This window comes from Phoca vitulina, unplaced genomic scaffold (assembly GCF_004348235.1).
Source record: "Phoca vitulina isolate PV1807 unplaced genomic scaffold, GSC_HSeal_1.0 scaffold36, whole genome shotgun sequence".
Lineage (NCBI taxonomy): Eukaryota > Metazoa > Chordata > Mammalia > Carnivora > Phocidae > Phoca > Phoca vitulina.
Window position 1 is genome coordinate 4,605,256 of NW_022589739.1, and position 17,299 is coordinate 4,622,554.

The 17,299-nt window shown below is 49.1% G+C and overlaps 1 protein-coding gene across 9 annotated transcripts in view; it reads right to left on the bottom strand.

The window, feature by feature from the left end:
- The window catches only part of TEAD1 (TEA domain transcription factor 1), a 259,319-nt gene that overhangs the window by 47,504 nt on the left and 194,516 nt on the right, over positions 1-17,299 (bottom strand). For 6 of the 9 annotated variants that reach the window (XM_032427318.1, XM_032427324.1, XM_032427323.1 and 3 more), the window contains 5 exons: positions 10,436-10,447; positions 9,485-9,619; positions 8,315-8,361; positions 7,383-7,444; positions 6,148-6,272 (listed from right to left, as the gene is read on the bottom strand). In XM_032427318.1, the coding sequence (XP_032283209.1) occupies positions 6,148-6,272; positions 7,383-7,444; positions 8,315-8,361; positions 9,485-9,619; positions 10,436-10,447 (381 nt within the window). The remainder of the gene's footprint in view (positions 1-6,147; positions 6,273-7,382; positions 7,445-8,314; positions 8,362-9,484; positions 9,620-10,435; positions 10,448-17,299) is intronic. The other 3 variants (XM_032427325.1, XM_032427322.1, XM_032427319.1) reach the window with 1 other exon arrangement.

Here is a 17,299-nt window from a genome sequence, read left to right on the forward strand (position 1 = left end):
TTTACTACATATTCAAATCATAGTTAATTAAAAAAATTTTTCTGGTTTCCACCTGAATTTCAATAGGGTCCAAACCACCTGGTGAGCACATCCTCTCAAGCCTGGTTCCTTCCATGTCTCTGGCCCAATTTTCAGCTACATTACTACAAGATGTTCAGGTCACAAATACATTTGCGGCATCCTCGATGTGGTCCAGGGACGCTACTCACATAACTGTCAGAGCAATACAATGAGACCATTAGTGCCCACACACAGACCGGAGTCAGGCTGAGCGCGTTTGCCCCAAATCTCACACAGCTATCCAGACACCAGCCTTCTCGTTCCACTAGAACGAACATGCTGCCACTACAGGGCGAGGGGAGATGTGTTCTAAAGTCCAGGTGGAAACCTTCTTTGCTTCTTTCCCCTTTGCCCCAAACCCTGAGAAGAATCACAGCAGCAGAAGTTGGAAAAGTAGCTCAGGGAAAACCCAGGCCAACTCTCTACCCAAGGTGAAGGGCACTGCGACAGCCAGCCCGTGCTTAGGGAGCTCGTACGTTGGAAGGCAGCTGTCTTTGTTTGAAGAATTTCTTTATTTCTTCAAAAGTACAGGGAGGTGGTTAAGGACACAGAGTGGAGCCAAACCTTGGCACGGCCACTTCCTGGTGATGGATCTTGATAATGTACCCTCATGTTTCTGAGCCTCTGTTCCTTTACTGACAGACTAGAGAGAAGCACAGGATCCACGTCAACATACTTGGCATACGGTGCTTGTAACACAGCTCAGGAAGTGCTGGTGGCTGTCACTACTGCTATGATATATAAAGGTATTTCCTAGAGTGAGCTGAGCTGTGCCTTCCCTGTTCAGGTTTGTTCCCGTACCCCTCACAGAACGCACCTCCTTTTTCTGCAAGACCCTGCTGCTTCAAAATCTAAACAGAAACACCACCTTGTCCCTCCCTCTCCATCCCACGGTTTCCCCCTCCCTGGCTGTAGGAACTCCTACCTAAGGGAACGCACACACTCGCCTCCTGCTTATGGAGCTGCTCGCTCCGGAATCCAGCACACCACGGGCATGAAATGTGCCATGCTGTGCCTGGGAGTCTGAGCTAGCTGTGGAGCAGGACGTGGCCAGAGGCACCCGCCATGCCCCCGGGTAGGGGTGGAGGAAGGCTGCTAGGCTTTATCAGGAAAACCACTCCCCATGCACACGCACAGAGCCCATATTTTCATCGGCCTAAAGGAGCAGCTGCCTAACTTGGCCACATTTCAGGCAAGGTGCTTTTAAATGGCCCACCCTGGGTGGAGGTCCTTGCACTCAACACTTCAAGTCCTTTGATAGGTAACACTGAAATCATGTAGAAAAGCGTTATTTCCAAGCATTACTAACCACTTCTAAAATAGTCTCTGTTGTTTAGATTCTTCCTTCCTTTCCTCACCCTCTGCTGTTTTTCTCTTAGCTTCAAATGGAGCCAGAGGTAACAGAGGGACTGACTTGCTGGTTTTCCACCAATGTAAACAACCCCCGATTTGGGGGGCAACGCTGCCGTCTGGTTCGTACATGATGCAGAGCCAGCAGGGGGCGCTCATCCCCCAGACGACTCTTCCTTAGCGCCTTACAGATTACAGCGGGCCACAGGCTGCATCTCAGATACAAAGGGATCTTGCAGCCTTTTGGTCATCATCTCGGGTTGCAGTCAACAGACCTGGGCCACAATCCTGTTTCCAATGACAGCTGACGGGCTACCACGGGGCACGCTGTGTCCCGGGATTAAATAAAATGATGCACGGTGCTGCGGTCGCCACTACCGTCCTGCAGGTCTACCGGTGTTAGCGCCACCAGGGACAGGCGAGTCGCGACGAAGTCTTCAGTGGTGGCGATGCGCACGTACGTTGTAAACTGAAGAGTGATTTTCCAGAATGGCTGGTACCAGGGAGGCCACCCTAGCCTGGGGACTAAGCGAACCAGGTCCTCCTCTTGCCCTTGTTGCTACACAAGCGTGTGTTCGAGCCCCAGCCGCGGACTAGCTTAGACAGGCCATTTCTCCAGGCCTCTTCCATAAAAAGGAATAGAATTACCTACCTCACGGGACTGTGACAAAGATGAAAGAGATCACTAATGAAAACTAGCACAGCACCCAGCTCATTAATTTATTTGTTTGGCGTTTGTCACCATTACCTATAAGCTCGCTGACTCCAAAGAGCCAAAGCCTTTGGAAGCTGGTAGGGGGGAAATGTGTGTCTGTGTCTGTATGGAGACAAAGATTTGGAGAAAACAAACACAAAGTTGAAATGGTTTGGGGACCTTTAACTAGTTGTCCCTTTGCTGGCTTCCTTATAAAATTAACAAGCTTAAGGTCTGATGTTGTATTTTAAATACTGTATATCCAGCTTTGTTAAAAGGTAGCAGTTGAATTTACTTTAGATGGCTTTAAGTTCTCCTGTCGTTGGAAAAAAATAGAGTAAAATTAAAGTCTGAGAAGCCACAGAAAGTCTGAGAACCAAAGAACCCATCCACAAGCTCCAAGTTTTTCTGTGTGACCTCGGTCCTGAAGTGCCATTACACACTCATTGTATCAGCACCCCGTGTTTGCAAAATAAAGCACACATTGTGCGATTTGAGAAGCTGGTGCTTGAGACACTGTCACAGTGCTTTAAATAATTTTGTGAATTATTAATTTCAATGAATCCCATTTCAATTAATCACCTTTTTCTCCCAAGGTCCCCTCACTTCCTTCTTCCAGGAGAACCATCCTTCAAACCCTCACATTTCTACTGACATAAATTAATATGCTATTATTCACAATCCCCCATGTATTCATTTGTATCCATTAAATTCATTTGTGTGCAAATGCACTGCAAAATAAGCGTTTTTGTGAAAATAAGTGTATTCGTGCTGCAAATTAAGTGTTTACGACACAGGAATGTGAGAAGCCACATCAAAAGTGACACGCATGTAACAATGTAACAACTTGATGTCACAACAGTGATAGAGCTTTGGTTGGCACAGTCTGATAGACCTAATTTTAAAATCATGACACAAGGGTGCCTGGGTGGCTCAGTCGTTAAGCATCTGCCTTCGGCTCAGGTCATGATCCCGAGGTCCTGGGATCGAGCCCCTCATAGGGCTCCTTGCTCAGCTGGAAGCCTGCTTCTCCCTCTCCCACTCCCCCTGCTTGTGTTCCCTGTCTCGCTGTGTCTCTCTCTGTCAAATAAATAAATAAATTCTTAAAAAATAAATAAATAAATAAATCATGACACAAGCCAGAAACACTAACATATATATTAGAAGATACTATTACTTTCTGAAATTATACATTTTTAATCTAAAGAGCAAGTAATTTTCAAACAGTGAAGAAGGGCCGTTACTCCACAGAAGCACTTAACATTACCTTATGTAATGGGTGCGCGTGCGCACTTCTCGCCTCTTCTCCTCTGGAACACAGGCTCCAGGAGAATGAGGATTAGTTCCCTAACACCTGGAACAGTGGCTGGCATGTAGGAAGTGTTTAAAAAGTATTTGTTGAATGAATTCCAATTTTTTTCAGTTCCCAACTCATGCCCCCCATAAAGTATAATTATGTTCTCAAGAGGCCCAAGGGTGTTGACTCACAGAAGGCCTTGCATTTACTTCAGGGCCTCTGAAGTCATGTGCTCAAGTCCAATCTTTAGAGCCAAACCTTTCCATTCATCAGTAAAAGGCCAAATCCAGTTGAACCAGTCCGATTATCATGCGTAATCCTAAACATGGATGAAACATGATGTATCTCTGGACTTTTTCCAAGGGGGCGGGGGGCCCTGTCTTTACGAAACTATTCACCAACTTTCTTACTGCTTTCTAGACTCAGAGTCATCACCTCTGGAATGTTCTTCTCCCTTATTCTTCCCCTACCTTCCAGGGTGAGGGTGACTTCCTCAAGAGAGCCTGCCCTGTCCCGTTAATCACTCACAGCGCTCAGTGCTCTTCCTTCATAGAAGTCACCACACTTCACAATGACCTCGTGTGTGTCTTCTGGCTACACGTTACACCCCACACGGGCAGACACGGTGCCTGTCTGTGCCACGCTGGGCTCCTTCCTGCGACAGCACCTTACACGCACGTGCAGGTGCTCCTAAGCGTTTACAGATTGGACTGAATGAATCCAGTGGTTCTCAATGTGAAGCCCAATAAACACTAACAGCAGAAAGAGGAACTGGGCATTCCTGGCCCTAATAGGTCCATAAATGGGGAGGACAGTCACATGAGGGGGCTGCCATAGGCTTTTTTAATTAAAAAAAAAAAAAAAACTTTTGTGATAAAATATTCTATCGTCTTTTAACCAGGGAAACAGGGAAGAGCTCTGTTCTTTAAAAAAACGGTCAAAAGCAAAGAGAGAGATTGGCTCACACAGGAGATATGTAGACTGGAGAGAGAGAACTTCAAAACTAGGGGTGGTTTATAGTAGTGAAAAGAGTATAATGAAATAGATCTGGGCTCCTGATCCCTCTGCTTATTCGCTAAACATTCTAAATTGTTTAATGTCTCTGGGCCTCAGTTTCTTCATCTGTAAAATGGGGGAAACAGAATCTACTCATGGAGCACTACAAAAACAGAATCAAATATCAACTACAGCGTACTCTGTTAAGCAACGAGGTGTCCTACCAACACGAGTTAGGCAAAGCGAAAAGCATCACTGGGCTGAAACCCAGTCTTCGGCCAAAGAACCCCCTATGCTTTCCAGAAAGAACAAGAAACAAAGAATCAGGAGGGTAATCTTTTTTGTTTATATCTCAGTGCCTCTCACAGAGAAGGATTTTATGCCATCACCATCACGCTTCTTATAAAAACCACTCGGCCACACGAGAAGAGCAATCCAGCTGGCCTTTCCCCTCCTCGTCCCAATAAGCTGCCTCAATGGACCTAATGACCTACTTTCCATCTCTTTCTTCACTTTTTTCTCCTAATTCTGGAACAGGCTCTATTTTTCTACCAACTCCCAGAGTTCACAATTCATAAACAGAAATGTCAGGGGTCCACTGAGTCTCCACTCTGGTGATGGCTTGTGGCGTCTCCCTAGTCAGAGGCTTTCCACTGAGCTACAGTACAAAGACCCCAGAGAGGTCACCTCCGACTGTTCAGTATGTCGGTATTTACAACAGATGGTGAAGTCATCCATGACACTCTCTCCTGATGACAGAACGACAGCAAAGCAGTGAACACACAGAGAGCGTGGGACCTCTGCGCATCGGGAGCCCCGGAGATCAGGGCGGTGGGGTGAGAGAGAGCACGTGGAAGGGAGTTGGTGAGGATCCCGAAGACAAACTCCTGATTCCTGCATTTTTGCCTAGGGCTCACCCACACACAGATGCAACGCACAGACGCACAGCCAAGGAGTGGGAGTGAAGAAAGGGTCTGGGGATTCTTGGGTGGGAAAGAAGGGGGGCTCACATATGTATGGGAAGTGATGGGCTGGGCTGGGAAACAATGGCGTGATGGGAACTAGACGGGGCAGGGAAGACGGCAAAGAAGAAAAATGACAGAGTCCAGATGCCAACGTGACTGGTGCTTATGTCATAAAGCATCGCTTTCTGTATCGAACTGCTAAAATACCAGCTTGTTACTTCTCCGTAAGAAGAGAACCACTTGCTATCTTGAGCAAAGACAGACTTGCAAAGGCAGCAGAGAGCAACAGCTAAATGCTTAGGCTTGAGTTTTAAAGACATGAATTTGAATCTCCAATCTAGCAGATATTAACTGTGTGACTTCAGAGAAATTCCTTAACCTCTCTGTTTCCTCATCTGTCTGACGGTACCGACCCTTATGGGGTTTTTGTGGGTGTAAAGCATGACCATATATATATAAATAGCTTTCCACGGTGCCAGCCACATGTCAGGGTTCAAGAACTGTCACCTGCTGTTACATTTTCCTAAACACAAGAGCCCTGTTAAAGTCCTTCCCTTCAAGCTCCAGCATTCCCTGGAGTTTGAGGTCCAGAGCACTCATAAATATTCGGCTCTACAACTCTATCTGCTTGTCAATAGAAATACCTTTTTTTACTTAAGTGAAAGTCTGGCTCTTCTGACCCAGGTTGTTTGGCAGGCACGAGGGAGGGGGAAAGGAGCAGGAAGGCAGAGGAGTGTGAAGGTGAACAGGAATGGGATTCAAGGCACACCTCGCAGCACACTCACCGAGTCTGGGTCTCGCTGCTGTTCAAGGAAGGCTGAGAATTCCACCAGGCGAAGTTTGGTTGTGCCAATGGAGCGGCCCTGCCAGGCAGGGACCGAGGGGGCTGGGGCTGACGCAGGCTCGAACCCTGAAAGACCAATCATCACCTTTAAAGCAGGCCCCGTGCCTCCCCTCGGGCCTGAGGCCAGTGCTGGGGCCGGGCCCTGCAAAACGGCTGCCCCCCTCCACCAGAGTCCAGGGGCAGAATGAAGTCAGGCGGTGGGGGGATTCTGGCCAAGGACCCAGAGGCACAACGCTAGAAGGCTCCTCACAACGTCAACTTCGGCCCAGGTTAAGGGCTGGAGCACACCCCATCCCGGACAAGGGGCCGGCTGGGGTCCAAGGCCAGGGTGGCTGAAGAGCCTGAAGTGAATTCTGCAAGGATCCCCCGAGAAGCTTCTTGTGTTTGCCCATCTCGTTCCTTAAGACTGTGGTCACCAGCACTACAGAATTACTCAGAATGCTCCATGACACTGGAACAGAGCAAACATGTGAATGCATGTCCTTTCGGGGGACTCAATAACAGACAGTTCAACGGAGTGACCCCACGTGCACACGTGTGGGGGGGCAGCGCAGGTGGGCTGGCCAGATTCCGGGTTGCTAGTCGAGGCTTCCCTGGAAGCTCTTCGTTAAAGAGAGGGTACGAGGAACTGAAACCTACTTATATAATAAAGGCTGGCCTATCCCCTATCTGCCCTCAAGATCTGAACTGTCCAATTCAGCCTGTTTATGATGAGGAAGGAACCACAGCTACTTCCCCTTCCATGGGTGACCAGGGTCCTTGGTGAAAGTGATCAGGCTTCCCTTTTCTTTTTTTCAGTTTTTTTTTTTTTTAATTGAGATATAATTAACATATCCAAATCCTTTTTCTCCCCTTTTTAAGTAAACTCTATGCCCAATGTGGGACTCAAACTCACGACCCCAAGAACGAGAGTGGCATGCTCTACGGACTGAGCCAGCCGGGCGCCGCTGGCTTCCCTTTCCTTTAAAAACCCATCTGAAGAACTCCTGGGAGCTGGCTGGGGGCACTGAACATGTCTGTGACGCTTCTGAGTTCCAGGCTTAAGGAGGGTAGGGATGAGGAGGGGGCGCCCAAGGCACTGCAGGTACAGGGACAGGCCGCTGGGGAGCAAAGTGACGGGCCCAGCCACCAGCTGCGCAGGATGGTCCTCCGAGGGGGACTCCCTTGCAGACTCACCTGGAATGGGGGCTGTGACTGCTGGCTGGATGGGGTAGGCCTGTTGCACGAAGGGCTTGACGCTGGGGAGGGAGGGGTGGAGAGTCAGAAGTCAAGACTAGAGCAGTGGCTACGCCCCAGGTTTGGCCGTGGCCTCCCAGGGCTAGGGGCCCAACTGCACCCCGCCCCACCCCCGTAAGGTTCCCCGCCTGCAGGTGCTGATACAGCCCAGGCAGAGCTCTGCCGAGACAGAGACAGTTACCCTCTCTGCGTGAGAGGGGCCAGCGGGTGCTGGGGACCAAACCATCGGGCCTCACACCACTTCAGCGGGACGAGCTGGGAGACATCAGCCTGATTCCCGTATGCTGTGACATCTCATCAAACCTCTCTTCTCGTCCCTGTGGTGACCGAGGTCAGGGGTCACCGTTCCCAGGCGAGGTTTGGGACATGCTTCGGGCTCTCCTTCTCTTGGCCGAACAGCTTCAGTTCTTTTGAGAACAGGTGGGCAGGACTTCCTTTCTGCTTTTATCTCCAGATGATCCTCAGCTTCCCCTTGCCCTCAAAGCACCAGTAGGATTGTCGATTAGCTGCCCTCACCCCCTAGGAAAGCCAGGATGCGCCGGGCTCTAGGAGCGCCTCCACTGTCCTCTCTCAGACAGGGGCTTCTCAGGAAGCCCTCCAAAGCCACGAAGGCCCGGGGCCCCTCTCCCTGTTCCCAGCTGGATGAGCACTAACACTTAAGGCAGCAGTGAGCCGTTTATGCCTCTCCTAGACCAATTTGAGTCTCTCTCCTGCTACTGGCCTCAGTGGACGATGGGAGATGACTTTGGGGATCTCAGATTCAATCTCTTTTCTCCCACAAGCCCCCAGGCAGTCTGGTCCTGGGGAAACGCCACCCAGGCGGTGCTGTGACCAGACCCTTGTTGTGACGGCTAGCCCCTCCCCAGACTTACTCTTGCGAGGATCCTGGCTGCCCTGTTTGTATCATTCCTGGCCAGAACTGGAAGGCAAAAGGCAAGAGGCATCAGGGTTATGAGTTCACACAAAAGCACTGTTCAGGACGTCTACACATTGCAACCCCTGCTGAAGACAGTGGGCTCAGATTGTCTGTCCGCTGCTGAGTGACCCTCTCTAGATGCAGATGTGGTTACCGATGTGCACCAGAGAGCAACCTGCATCCTTGGCTTAGCAGCCCAGACCCCCCCGGAGCTCCTCCTCCAGATAGTTGCCCTGAGGGCAGGGACCAGACAGCAGCTCTTCCGTGTTCTCCTGACACCTACCCGAGATCTGGGCACATGACAGGGGGCTCACAAATATTTCATCCGGCTGCTTTATCCATGCACCCACCTACCCATCCTCCTCTTCCTCCCTCCATTCGCAAATGCTCCCTGTGTGACATTCTGCCTCCTCAGCTCACAGCACCACGGGCCCGGCCAGGAGAGGACAAAGCTCTGAACCAGAGGCCAAGAGCTCCGAGAAGCAATGCAGACACCCCCTTTGCTGTGCGCCTCCCTGAGGCTTCTGGTGCCTGCCACCCCCTGGGGACAGGCAGCCTGTGTAGAAGGGGTTGCAGAGCGAGTCACAAGGCCCTGGGTTTGAGTCCTGATGGCACTAGCCATGATCACATTACCTAACTCGCTTTCTTACTCACTAACCTCATCATCTGCAAGACGGCAATAACAATGAGAGGCATTTAAAATTATTGCGAAGATGAATGAGATTATAACATTAACTTCTCAGCCCTTGGTAGACGCAAACTGAAAACGGTAATAGAATACTTTGCTCCTTTAAGGGTTAGTTCCCTTAAAGGGACCTTGAGGCATAGGAAAAGAGAGCAAGGGCCAGAAAAAAAAAAAAAAAAAAAGCAGAAGAAGCAGATCACAACCCAGAAGGGCACCAGCAAAGTGATACCTAATTCCATATCTGCTGGGGCCCAGGATCCCAGCCTCTAGCTTTCTCTCCCCGCCCCCTCCCTCTCACCACTGTGCACCTGGCGTCATCAGCTGACCACAGGTGGTCCTCCCCGACCTCACACCAGGCCCAAGAACAAGCACCAGGTGGATGGCTTCACGCCGGCCCCTCACCCGTAGGGGCCACCCCTACCGGACGGGCTTGTGACTTACCCCCGGCGCCCCCGGGAAGGCGGGGCGTGGAATCCCAGGCAGCCCCAGCTTGTTGTGAATGGCGGTGGCCGAGACGATCTGTGCCGACGACATGGCGGCCATGTGCTGCAGGGCCTTATCCTTGGCCGTCTGATCCTTGAAGGTGACAGTGACACACAGACTTAATACGTAACACACGGCTACCAGGCAGCTTCAACAGGCACAGCCACGAGCACATGGACTAAATACAGAGCCACAGAAGAGGCCGGAGAAGCAAACATGCACGGGTAAATAAACACAGCCAAAAGGCTAAACACACTCAACCTACCGTAACTCTGAACCTTTATGGAGACTACCAGTGGCAAGATTTTTTTAAAAAAAATGTTTTAATCCATTTTTCAAAAGAATGGGAAGCCTCTGAGAAGAGTGGACAATGTATTTATTTTTCCAGCTTCCAAAGGGAGGTTTCTCCGATTACTTAACACACTCAAGGAAAGGGGGAGAAAAACCAAAAGGCCCTGCACTGAAGCATACAGATGGGAAGAGGGAGAGAGGAGAGGGGGGTGGTGGATCTGGGGTAGGACCGTCCACAGGGTGTGGGCAGGCCCCGTCTGTGGGCGCTGTCACGGGGCCACAGTCCCAGGAGCTGCTGGAGGCATGCGAGGCCCGGGAGCCCTGGCAGACACCTGGTGGGGAGGCTCAGAAGCAGCAGGGCGGGTGGGGGGCCATGACGGGGCCAAGCAGCATGCTGGCGGGGGCGCATGCTTTCTCAGGTACCCCCACCATGGAGGTCTAAGGCTACACGGGTTCTCTCTATAGCCAAGGACACAGGGGACACTACCCGGCAAGTGGTTTCTCCCTTTCCTAAATGGGTCTTTTCTAGAAAAGCCAAGGCTGGTAACACAAAGCTAGCCAAAAAGTCTGCCAAGCACAGCTAAAATACAGAATACTCAATGTGGTGAAAATACTTACCATGCTTGTTACCTGGATACAACAATAAACAGTTTGTTAAAAGAATTGCGGACAAAGGGAGAGGTATTTTTCTTCTTCACTTAAAAAATACACATATTTACACAAACACACAATATGGGGTACAACAGAATGCATAGGACTCTGGGTCTTTTTCACATTTTAACAGGAATGTATGACCCAGATAACCATCTAGAGAGGCAATTACCAACCAGTCCACCCATTTCAAAAACTACTCCCAACCCCTTCGAGCTGGTTCTGTGGCTTCCCCAGTGTAGATGGAGAAACGGTCAGCCCCCAGGTGTGTGACAGATCCTGATGGTGCAGGCAGAAATTCATGCGTGGTAAACATGTCAAGGTGCCTGGCTGCTCACGGAAGGTCTATACAATCTCTACCAGGCCAGACTCCATCGGAACAGGAACAAAATGGTGGCACCAAAGCAAAGAGAGTGGCTGCCACAGCTACCACTCAGAGTCAGTGCGTGAAGGTCAAGGAAAAGTTCAGGCTAAGACACAGCTGGGAGTTGGCTTCAATGTGTGCGGATTTACCCAAAGGTGACTCATAAGCATCCTGAGGTACCAGAGGCTGGGCCGAAGGGAGAAGTTGAAAAAAAAAAAAAATCCAAGCCTACAAAATAACTACTAGGGGCTTCTAAAAAAGATCAAGTTAAGTGCTCCCAAGGTAGAAACACCACTTGATCCCATAACTGCCAGGAACACCATGTGAATTTTCAAAAAGCTTACATTACCCCTTGGAAAAGAGCCTAACACTTGCATAGAACTGTACATTTTATCCATTTCTCTGGCTCTCAACTGACAAAGTAATGGGCCTCATGTAAGAGCTTTTGGGGGTTGTCCGTGGTCATTGGGATCGTCTTGAAGGACACACGCTGCGGCTTAAGGACAGGGTGAAGGCCCAGGAAGCCCACAGGATCCCTCGTCCCCAACAGAATGGCTCCAGGCGCTAGTGTGGGGCTTTGCTGCCTCGGGTCAGACGGCATTCCTTGAGCTGAGCCCCCATTTGCTCATCTGAATGCTCTACCTAAAGCTAGCTTCCTCTGTTAAAGTTTTTGTTTTGCTTTTTTTTTTTTTTAAAACGAGCTGAATCATTTCAGATACTGAGATGCCCAAAAAGACAAATCTTGATGTCAGTGGAATAAACTGACTAGGTGTGCAAATGCCCTAAAGCCAAACAGAACCTGACACACACAGATCTCAGCGCCAGTCAATCTACTTCTCGCTGGTCTTGTGGTTGCACCTGCCACCTGCCTCATCATCCCCGCAGAGGGGGACCCAGGCTAATGAACAGAAAACCCAGCTCCAGTCCCACGACACCCTTCTCTGTCAGGAGTGCCTTGACATCAATACAAACTCACTGAGGGGTTCTTTTTGGATCCGGCACCTTGTACTCCAGCCCCCAAGCCACCTAACCCCTAATGAGAGGTTATAAACACCCTCAGATGACTTCTGAGCGAACGTAACATTACAGGTATAACCACAGGTGCCGTCCACCACAAGGATCAAGCCTTACCACTTTGCCAGGGGCCAGGCTCGGGGAGCTGGGACAGTGACAGCCCAGTCTTCTTGCTGGTCTGGCTGATGCAAATTGAGGAATAACTAGGAAAAGAGCTGTGGGCTTGGCTCTATTCCAGAAGTCCGTCATGGGCCTCCATGTTCATGAAACGTTGATGGCGGGGGTGACCCGGCTCCCCCAGACACAGTGTCTGTGCACCCTCAGGGGGAGGGACTCAAGAATCCAAAGTCGGGGTCCGAATGGAAAGGAGTCCCCCACATCTCCAAAGCCTGCTTTTATTCTATCAGAGGTGCTGGAGATGCTCCCCTATGCTAGGCTGATGGAAAAGTTCTTGAAGATGCTCACGAAAGTTTGATACTTTTTTTTTTTCTTTTTAAACAAGGAAATCAATCAACGAGGAAAGGAGAAAAGTCACCAGCTTTGCTCTTTAAGTCACCCAGCTTCGGGACAGGGCCATTTCCTTTTGCTAAATAAAGTCAGGTTGGACTCTTATGACCCAGGAGGTACCTGAATGAAACAGATACTCAAAAGCAGGAGAGCAAATCAGTCACTCCTGTCTCCCCAACTTGCTCCATCCCCGTAAAGGGGAGTCTGGAGATGCAGCTCCACACCTGCCTCGGCCTGATGTTAATGGGCTTCATTACCTTGGGTTAGTCATTTAACCCTCTAATTTTCTTCATCTATGAAATAAAGGGTTGCATTTGATGCCCTAAAGCCCTTCTGGCTCTGAAAGTATCTGCTGCTATGAGTGTGCATTCCATTTATAAGCAAATACATCTTAATAAACATAGCCCGAAAGAACTGGTGAAAAGACAGCAAGATGTTAAAATTTGGGCAGCTCTTGGCTGTCTATCCTAACAGAGAGAAAGCCAAGTGTGGAGAGGAAATTTTATCTCAAGTAGAGGTTCTTTCTGCACTTGACCTAGCTATCTGAGAATAGGCAATTTTATGCAAATGGACTAAAACGTCTATACCCGTGATTTCCTACCTTTTGAAGTGGAGACACTCTACCTTCTCATTTAATAACATCTCCCCCTTTATCTAAAATACATATTTGAAAATTAAAAGGATTAAAATTTTTTTGTTTAAAATCTAAAGCAACGCTGCAAATAAGGCCTGCCGGCGATATCTCGAGATCGGAACCAAGAGCCTCGCTATAGACCCACTTAATCTGAAATGGGAGAACGGAAGGATGCCAAGCTGAGAGACTTCAACGGAAGGGCCTCTAAATTGTCATTTTCAGCCCAGAGATATACGCCTGGCTTTGAAGAAATTATAACTCTAAGTGTCAGACCCAAGGAGATTGCTTCTCTGTGTCTCTCTGGTCTGAGATGCTGGTCTTTGAGACATTGCACTCCATTCTTGCTGCTCACCCCAGAATCAAGGGGGAAGGGAAGTAGTTGTTAATCTACCCAAATAACTGATGCTAAGGTAAATTTAAAAATCTAGGCTGCATTTGTACACCAGAATAATTTTATTCTAAGAGGTTTTCACACCAACACTTCTGAAATGCGGATGAGATTTACAAAGGTTGAGCACACTGTCTTATCTTGAAAAACTGTTATGAAGTCAATACTGAGTTACCGCCTATGATGTCTTAGATTACGGGAAATATTCTCAGTGTGTGTATGTCTCTACACGAGCATGCACGAACAAGAACGCTGTGTCCTAGCAAAAAGCCTGGACAACTTCACACGGAGTCCTCAATACTGATCTGAAGTCCCTCCATCCCTAAGATGACAAAGAAAGAGGCCACAAAAAGCTGAATGTTTGGGGAGTGGGGAAAGAAAAGGCAAATCTCCCTTTTACAACAGAACTCTAACTCAAGCCCATGACCTGAAATGTGGAAAAATATTTATGGGGCAGGAAACATGGGGGGTTGCTAAGAACAAATGGCCCGTCTGACCTGAGGACAAAGCAGATAAAGCACTGTACCTAGGGACGCAGGTCTCAGCGCCCGCTTGCCTTTCTTCCCTGTCCAATTTCTGGCACACCATGCTGTCAATGGCCTCCCCACCTCAGCCACACGGGGTCCAGCAGGCTGTGTCACGCATAAACTCCTCAGCCCGAAACCTTTCAAATGGTTATTGTCACTTAGTAAACAGGCTTTCATATTTCATGAAGCAGAGCACGGCGGCTGCTACGCCTCTGGGCTCCGCAGACGACTCCTCGTTACGGTTTAAATGTGCACCATGTTTGGGAAGTGTTTACATGGAATACACGTGACAGGAAGGCAGCCATATCAGAAATGCACACTGCTGGAGCAGTGTGGGTCTCAAACTCCAGGACATTTTATGAAATCAGCCTCCAGACTGGATGGGAGTCTTATTCCCACCTCCCTCTGCCTCCTCGGCCTTTGATTATCCCGAGGAATCAACTATCTCATCATCTTCCGGCACTAACCATCAACAAATTTTAAAGAGAATATTAAAAGGTTCATGAGCTTGCATGTACCATATTATAGCTGTTACATCTGGAATGTTAATGAACAGCAAACTACATCAACATACTCCAAAAAGCTTGCTCAGGAGCCATCAATTTAACACGTAAAGACTCCAGTCTACTTTATTTATGGGGAAGTCCACCAATACATCAGGAAAAATATGTAACGTTGAAAAAAAGACTATGGATTCAAAAACTCTGGATAGCCCTTAAACGTGTTTCCCCAAATATACTTTCCCCAGCAATACAAAAATATAATCCAAGAGAGGAAAGATAGCAATTTGCTTGCAAAATCACTTTTTCAGAAAAAAGACAAAACACAGAATACTCTTCTAAAAAAGTCATCTTGCAGATGTTGTTTCTCATCTTGCACTATGTGGATTCACATGACCTCTGCAATTATTAGCGCTAGCCCCTGAGCAGATAAACATCACAAAACTCTATGATGGTTTGGGAGAAAAGATGGAGGGCACTTGAATTTTTCTAGCCATGATCTCTAATTTGCTTATTATTAGAGAAAGCAGGAGTAAATACAAAAGGGGGCTATTTCGGTTGGACAACAGCTATTGCCAAGGAGGGAAGGCACATTCATACTTCTCCTGACTTCCCATGTAATGAGTAGCAATTAATTCATCTTATTGTATTTCCAAATGCCAAAGACTCCATTCACATCAAAGAAAAAATTTTCAAGGCTTTTACCATTGTTCATTTTTAAATGTACTAAGCTATATTTAGTATTTTATAATTGTCAATAGTGTTTCCTTTAATTCCAATGTGGGGCTTAGCATCATAAAAGATTGTAGATGAGGAGCCAGGTGATTTGTAGGTGTGCCTGATGACTCTACCAGGAAGCCTGGCATTCAGGTCAGCGACAGCTAGGTCTGGGTGCCGGGGGGGTGGGGGGGGGGGGGGGAGGGGGGGGGGAAGGCACCCTTCTGACCACAGCCCCCTTTCCCCTGGGAGGCGACAACAAGAGGCAATAAGTCAATCTCCCCTGAAAAGTCAGAGGAACCCATGCCGGCAGCAGGCTCAAGTTTGGCTCCAGACTATCAGCTCCCACCATGCATCTGCTGTTTAATTCAAACATGCATGAAGAGGGGGCTCCGGTGAGGGAGACAATACGGAAGCATCTTCAGTCAGGGAAATGAGCCCTCATCCCTGACAGGCATTCTTTGGGGAGGCAGCAGGACATCATCAGGCAGAGAGTTTGGGTTTTGGTGCCAGCTAGCCCTGGGAGCAAATTCACTTTTGTGACCTTGGGTGAGTCACCTGGCCATTCTAAGCCTCTGCCTCATTTCTAAGCTGAGGACAAGAACACCCACTTTCAGGACAGCTTTGGGAATTGCATTAAGCACCCCACATCATGCCCGCAGCCTTGCCATTCAGTGAACATGGGAGTCTAATGGGGCCCAGGTGACCAGAAAGGCTTAGGAGCCCTGGTACCAATTCCATAACCTTTCAGCACCATGTTCCTCTAGGGCACTGTCTACACTGGAGGCCCATTAACAATGGGATGTCTCTAGAAAGGGATACAAGTAGAGAATGAGGCTGTTTCTGTTGCCCTTAAAAAGCAAACCCAGACCTGGCTCGGTTCAAACAGAAAGGTACACGCATTCAGTCCTCTAGTTCACACTGTGAGCTCTACGTCACCACACTGCTGACAAGTGGTTCTAACTCCATCACACCCAAGCACGAGACATTACCGGTCTCCCATCTTAGCTCTAACTCAGTTAAACTAAAAACAAGGCAGTGAAAATATCGCTGGGGAGACAGGGCTCATGCTGCGAATGCCGAAGAACCCCGTGAGGATCGGGAGATGGCAGGAGAGGCAGCGTATCATTTTCTGAATCGCACGGCCAGGCCAAGTGGCTCGGGGCTGGTGGTGAGACCAAGGAGGCGATCGGCTCGGGCTTCCTGGGCTTGGCTACCATGGACAGCTGATGCTGAAGGAGCAGAGGGGCTCAGGGGGCCGCGGGGAGCCCCAGTGGATGAAGTGAAGCATGTCTCCCCTGTGGACGGGCCCACTCCTGGCTGGAATCAGTGGTGATACAACCAGGGAGTAGCACTGTAGACAACAGCAATGCCCCAGCGAAGTTCCTGAACTCTCCGGGAGAATTAAATCAACAATTTGAACTTTAAGCTCTCTGCTTATTGGAAGGAATGGCAGATTGGAAAGAATGGCTTGCTCAGAAATCAAATCACAAAAGGCCAGCAGGGCGAGAATGAAGAAAACGGCCCCAGGGAGCACATGTAGCTCGTAAATTGGTCCCCAACGACTGGACACAATTGGACAGTCTCAGGCCTTTCTCTGCTCTACTGGCGTGACGCAATGGCAGCAAGTACGGGCTTTTCTTCCAGAGCCTGACACGAACCCGTCTACTGCCCAAGATGTCCCCCTGCTGAGGTTAGGGCAGAATGCAGACCTCCTGTCCTCAGGGTACCGTCTGGACCTGTGCACTCCCCAAAACACACCCCATGCCACAAGTGGCCTGGTCCATCTTCTCAAGATGATGATGAAGGTCCAGAGTGTGGCGGCGGTCTGCAGGGTGCCCTTCTGCTGGCGTGAGGGAAGGAGGCCACTGGGCAGGGGCGGGACAACCTCGCGGGGCAAGCGAACACACAGAGACTCAGAGCAGGAAAGTCTAAGTAGGAACTTTGAGTAGCACAGAAAGACTGCTTCCTGCGTGGACAACACTTCTGCATTCGTTCTACGGGCTGGGATAATAAATCCCTGGAGCTTAAAAAAAAAAAAAAATAGTTCATGGCCTCTTGGTCAATTAATGGTGAGTGAAATAATTCAAAGGAGGGAACAATTTCTAGAGTGGCAGCCCAGTGTTCAGACCTACCACACACTGCCTTCTCAGACAGGACGCTGTTCCTCAACGCTCGGC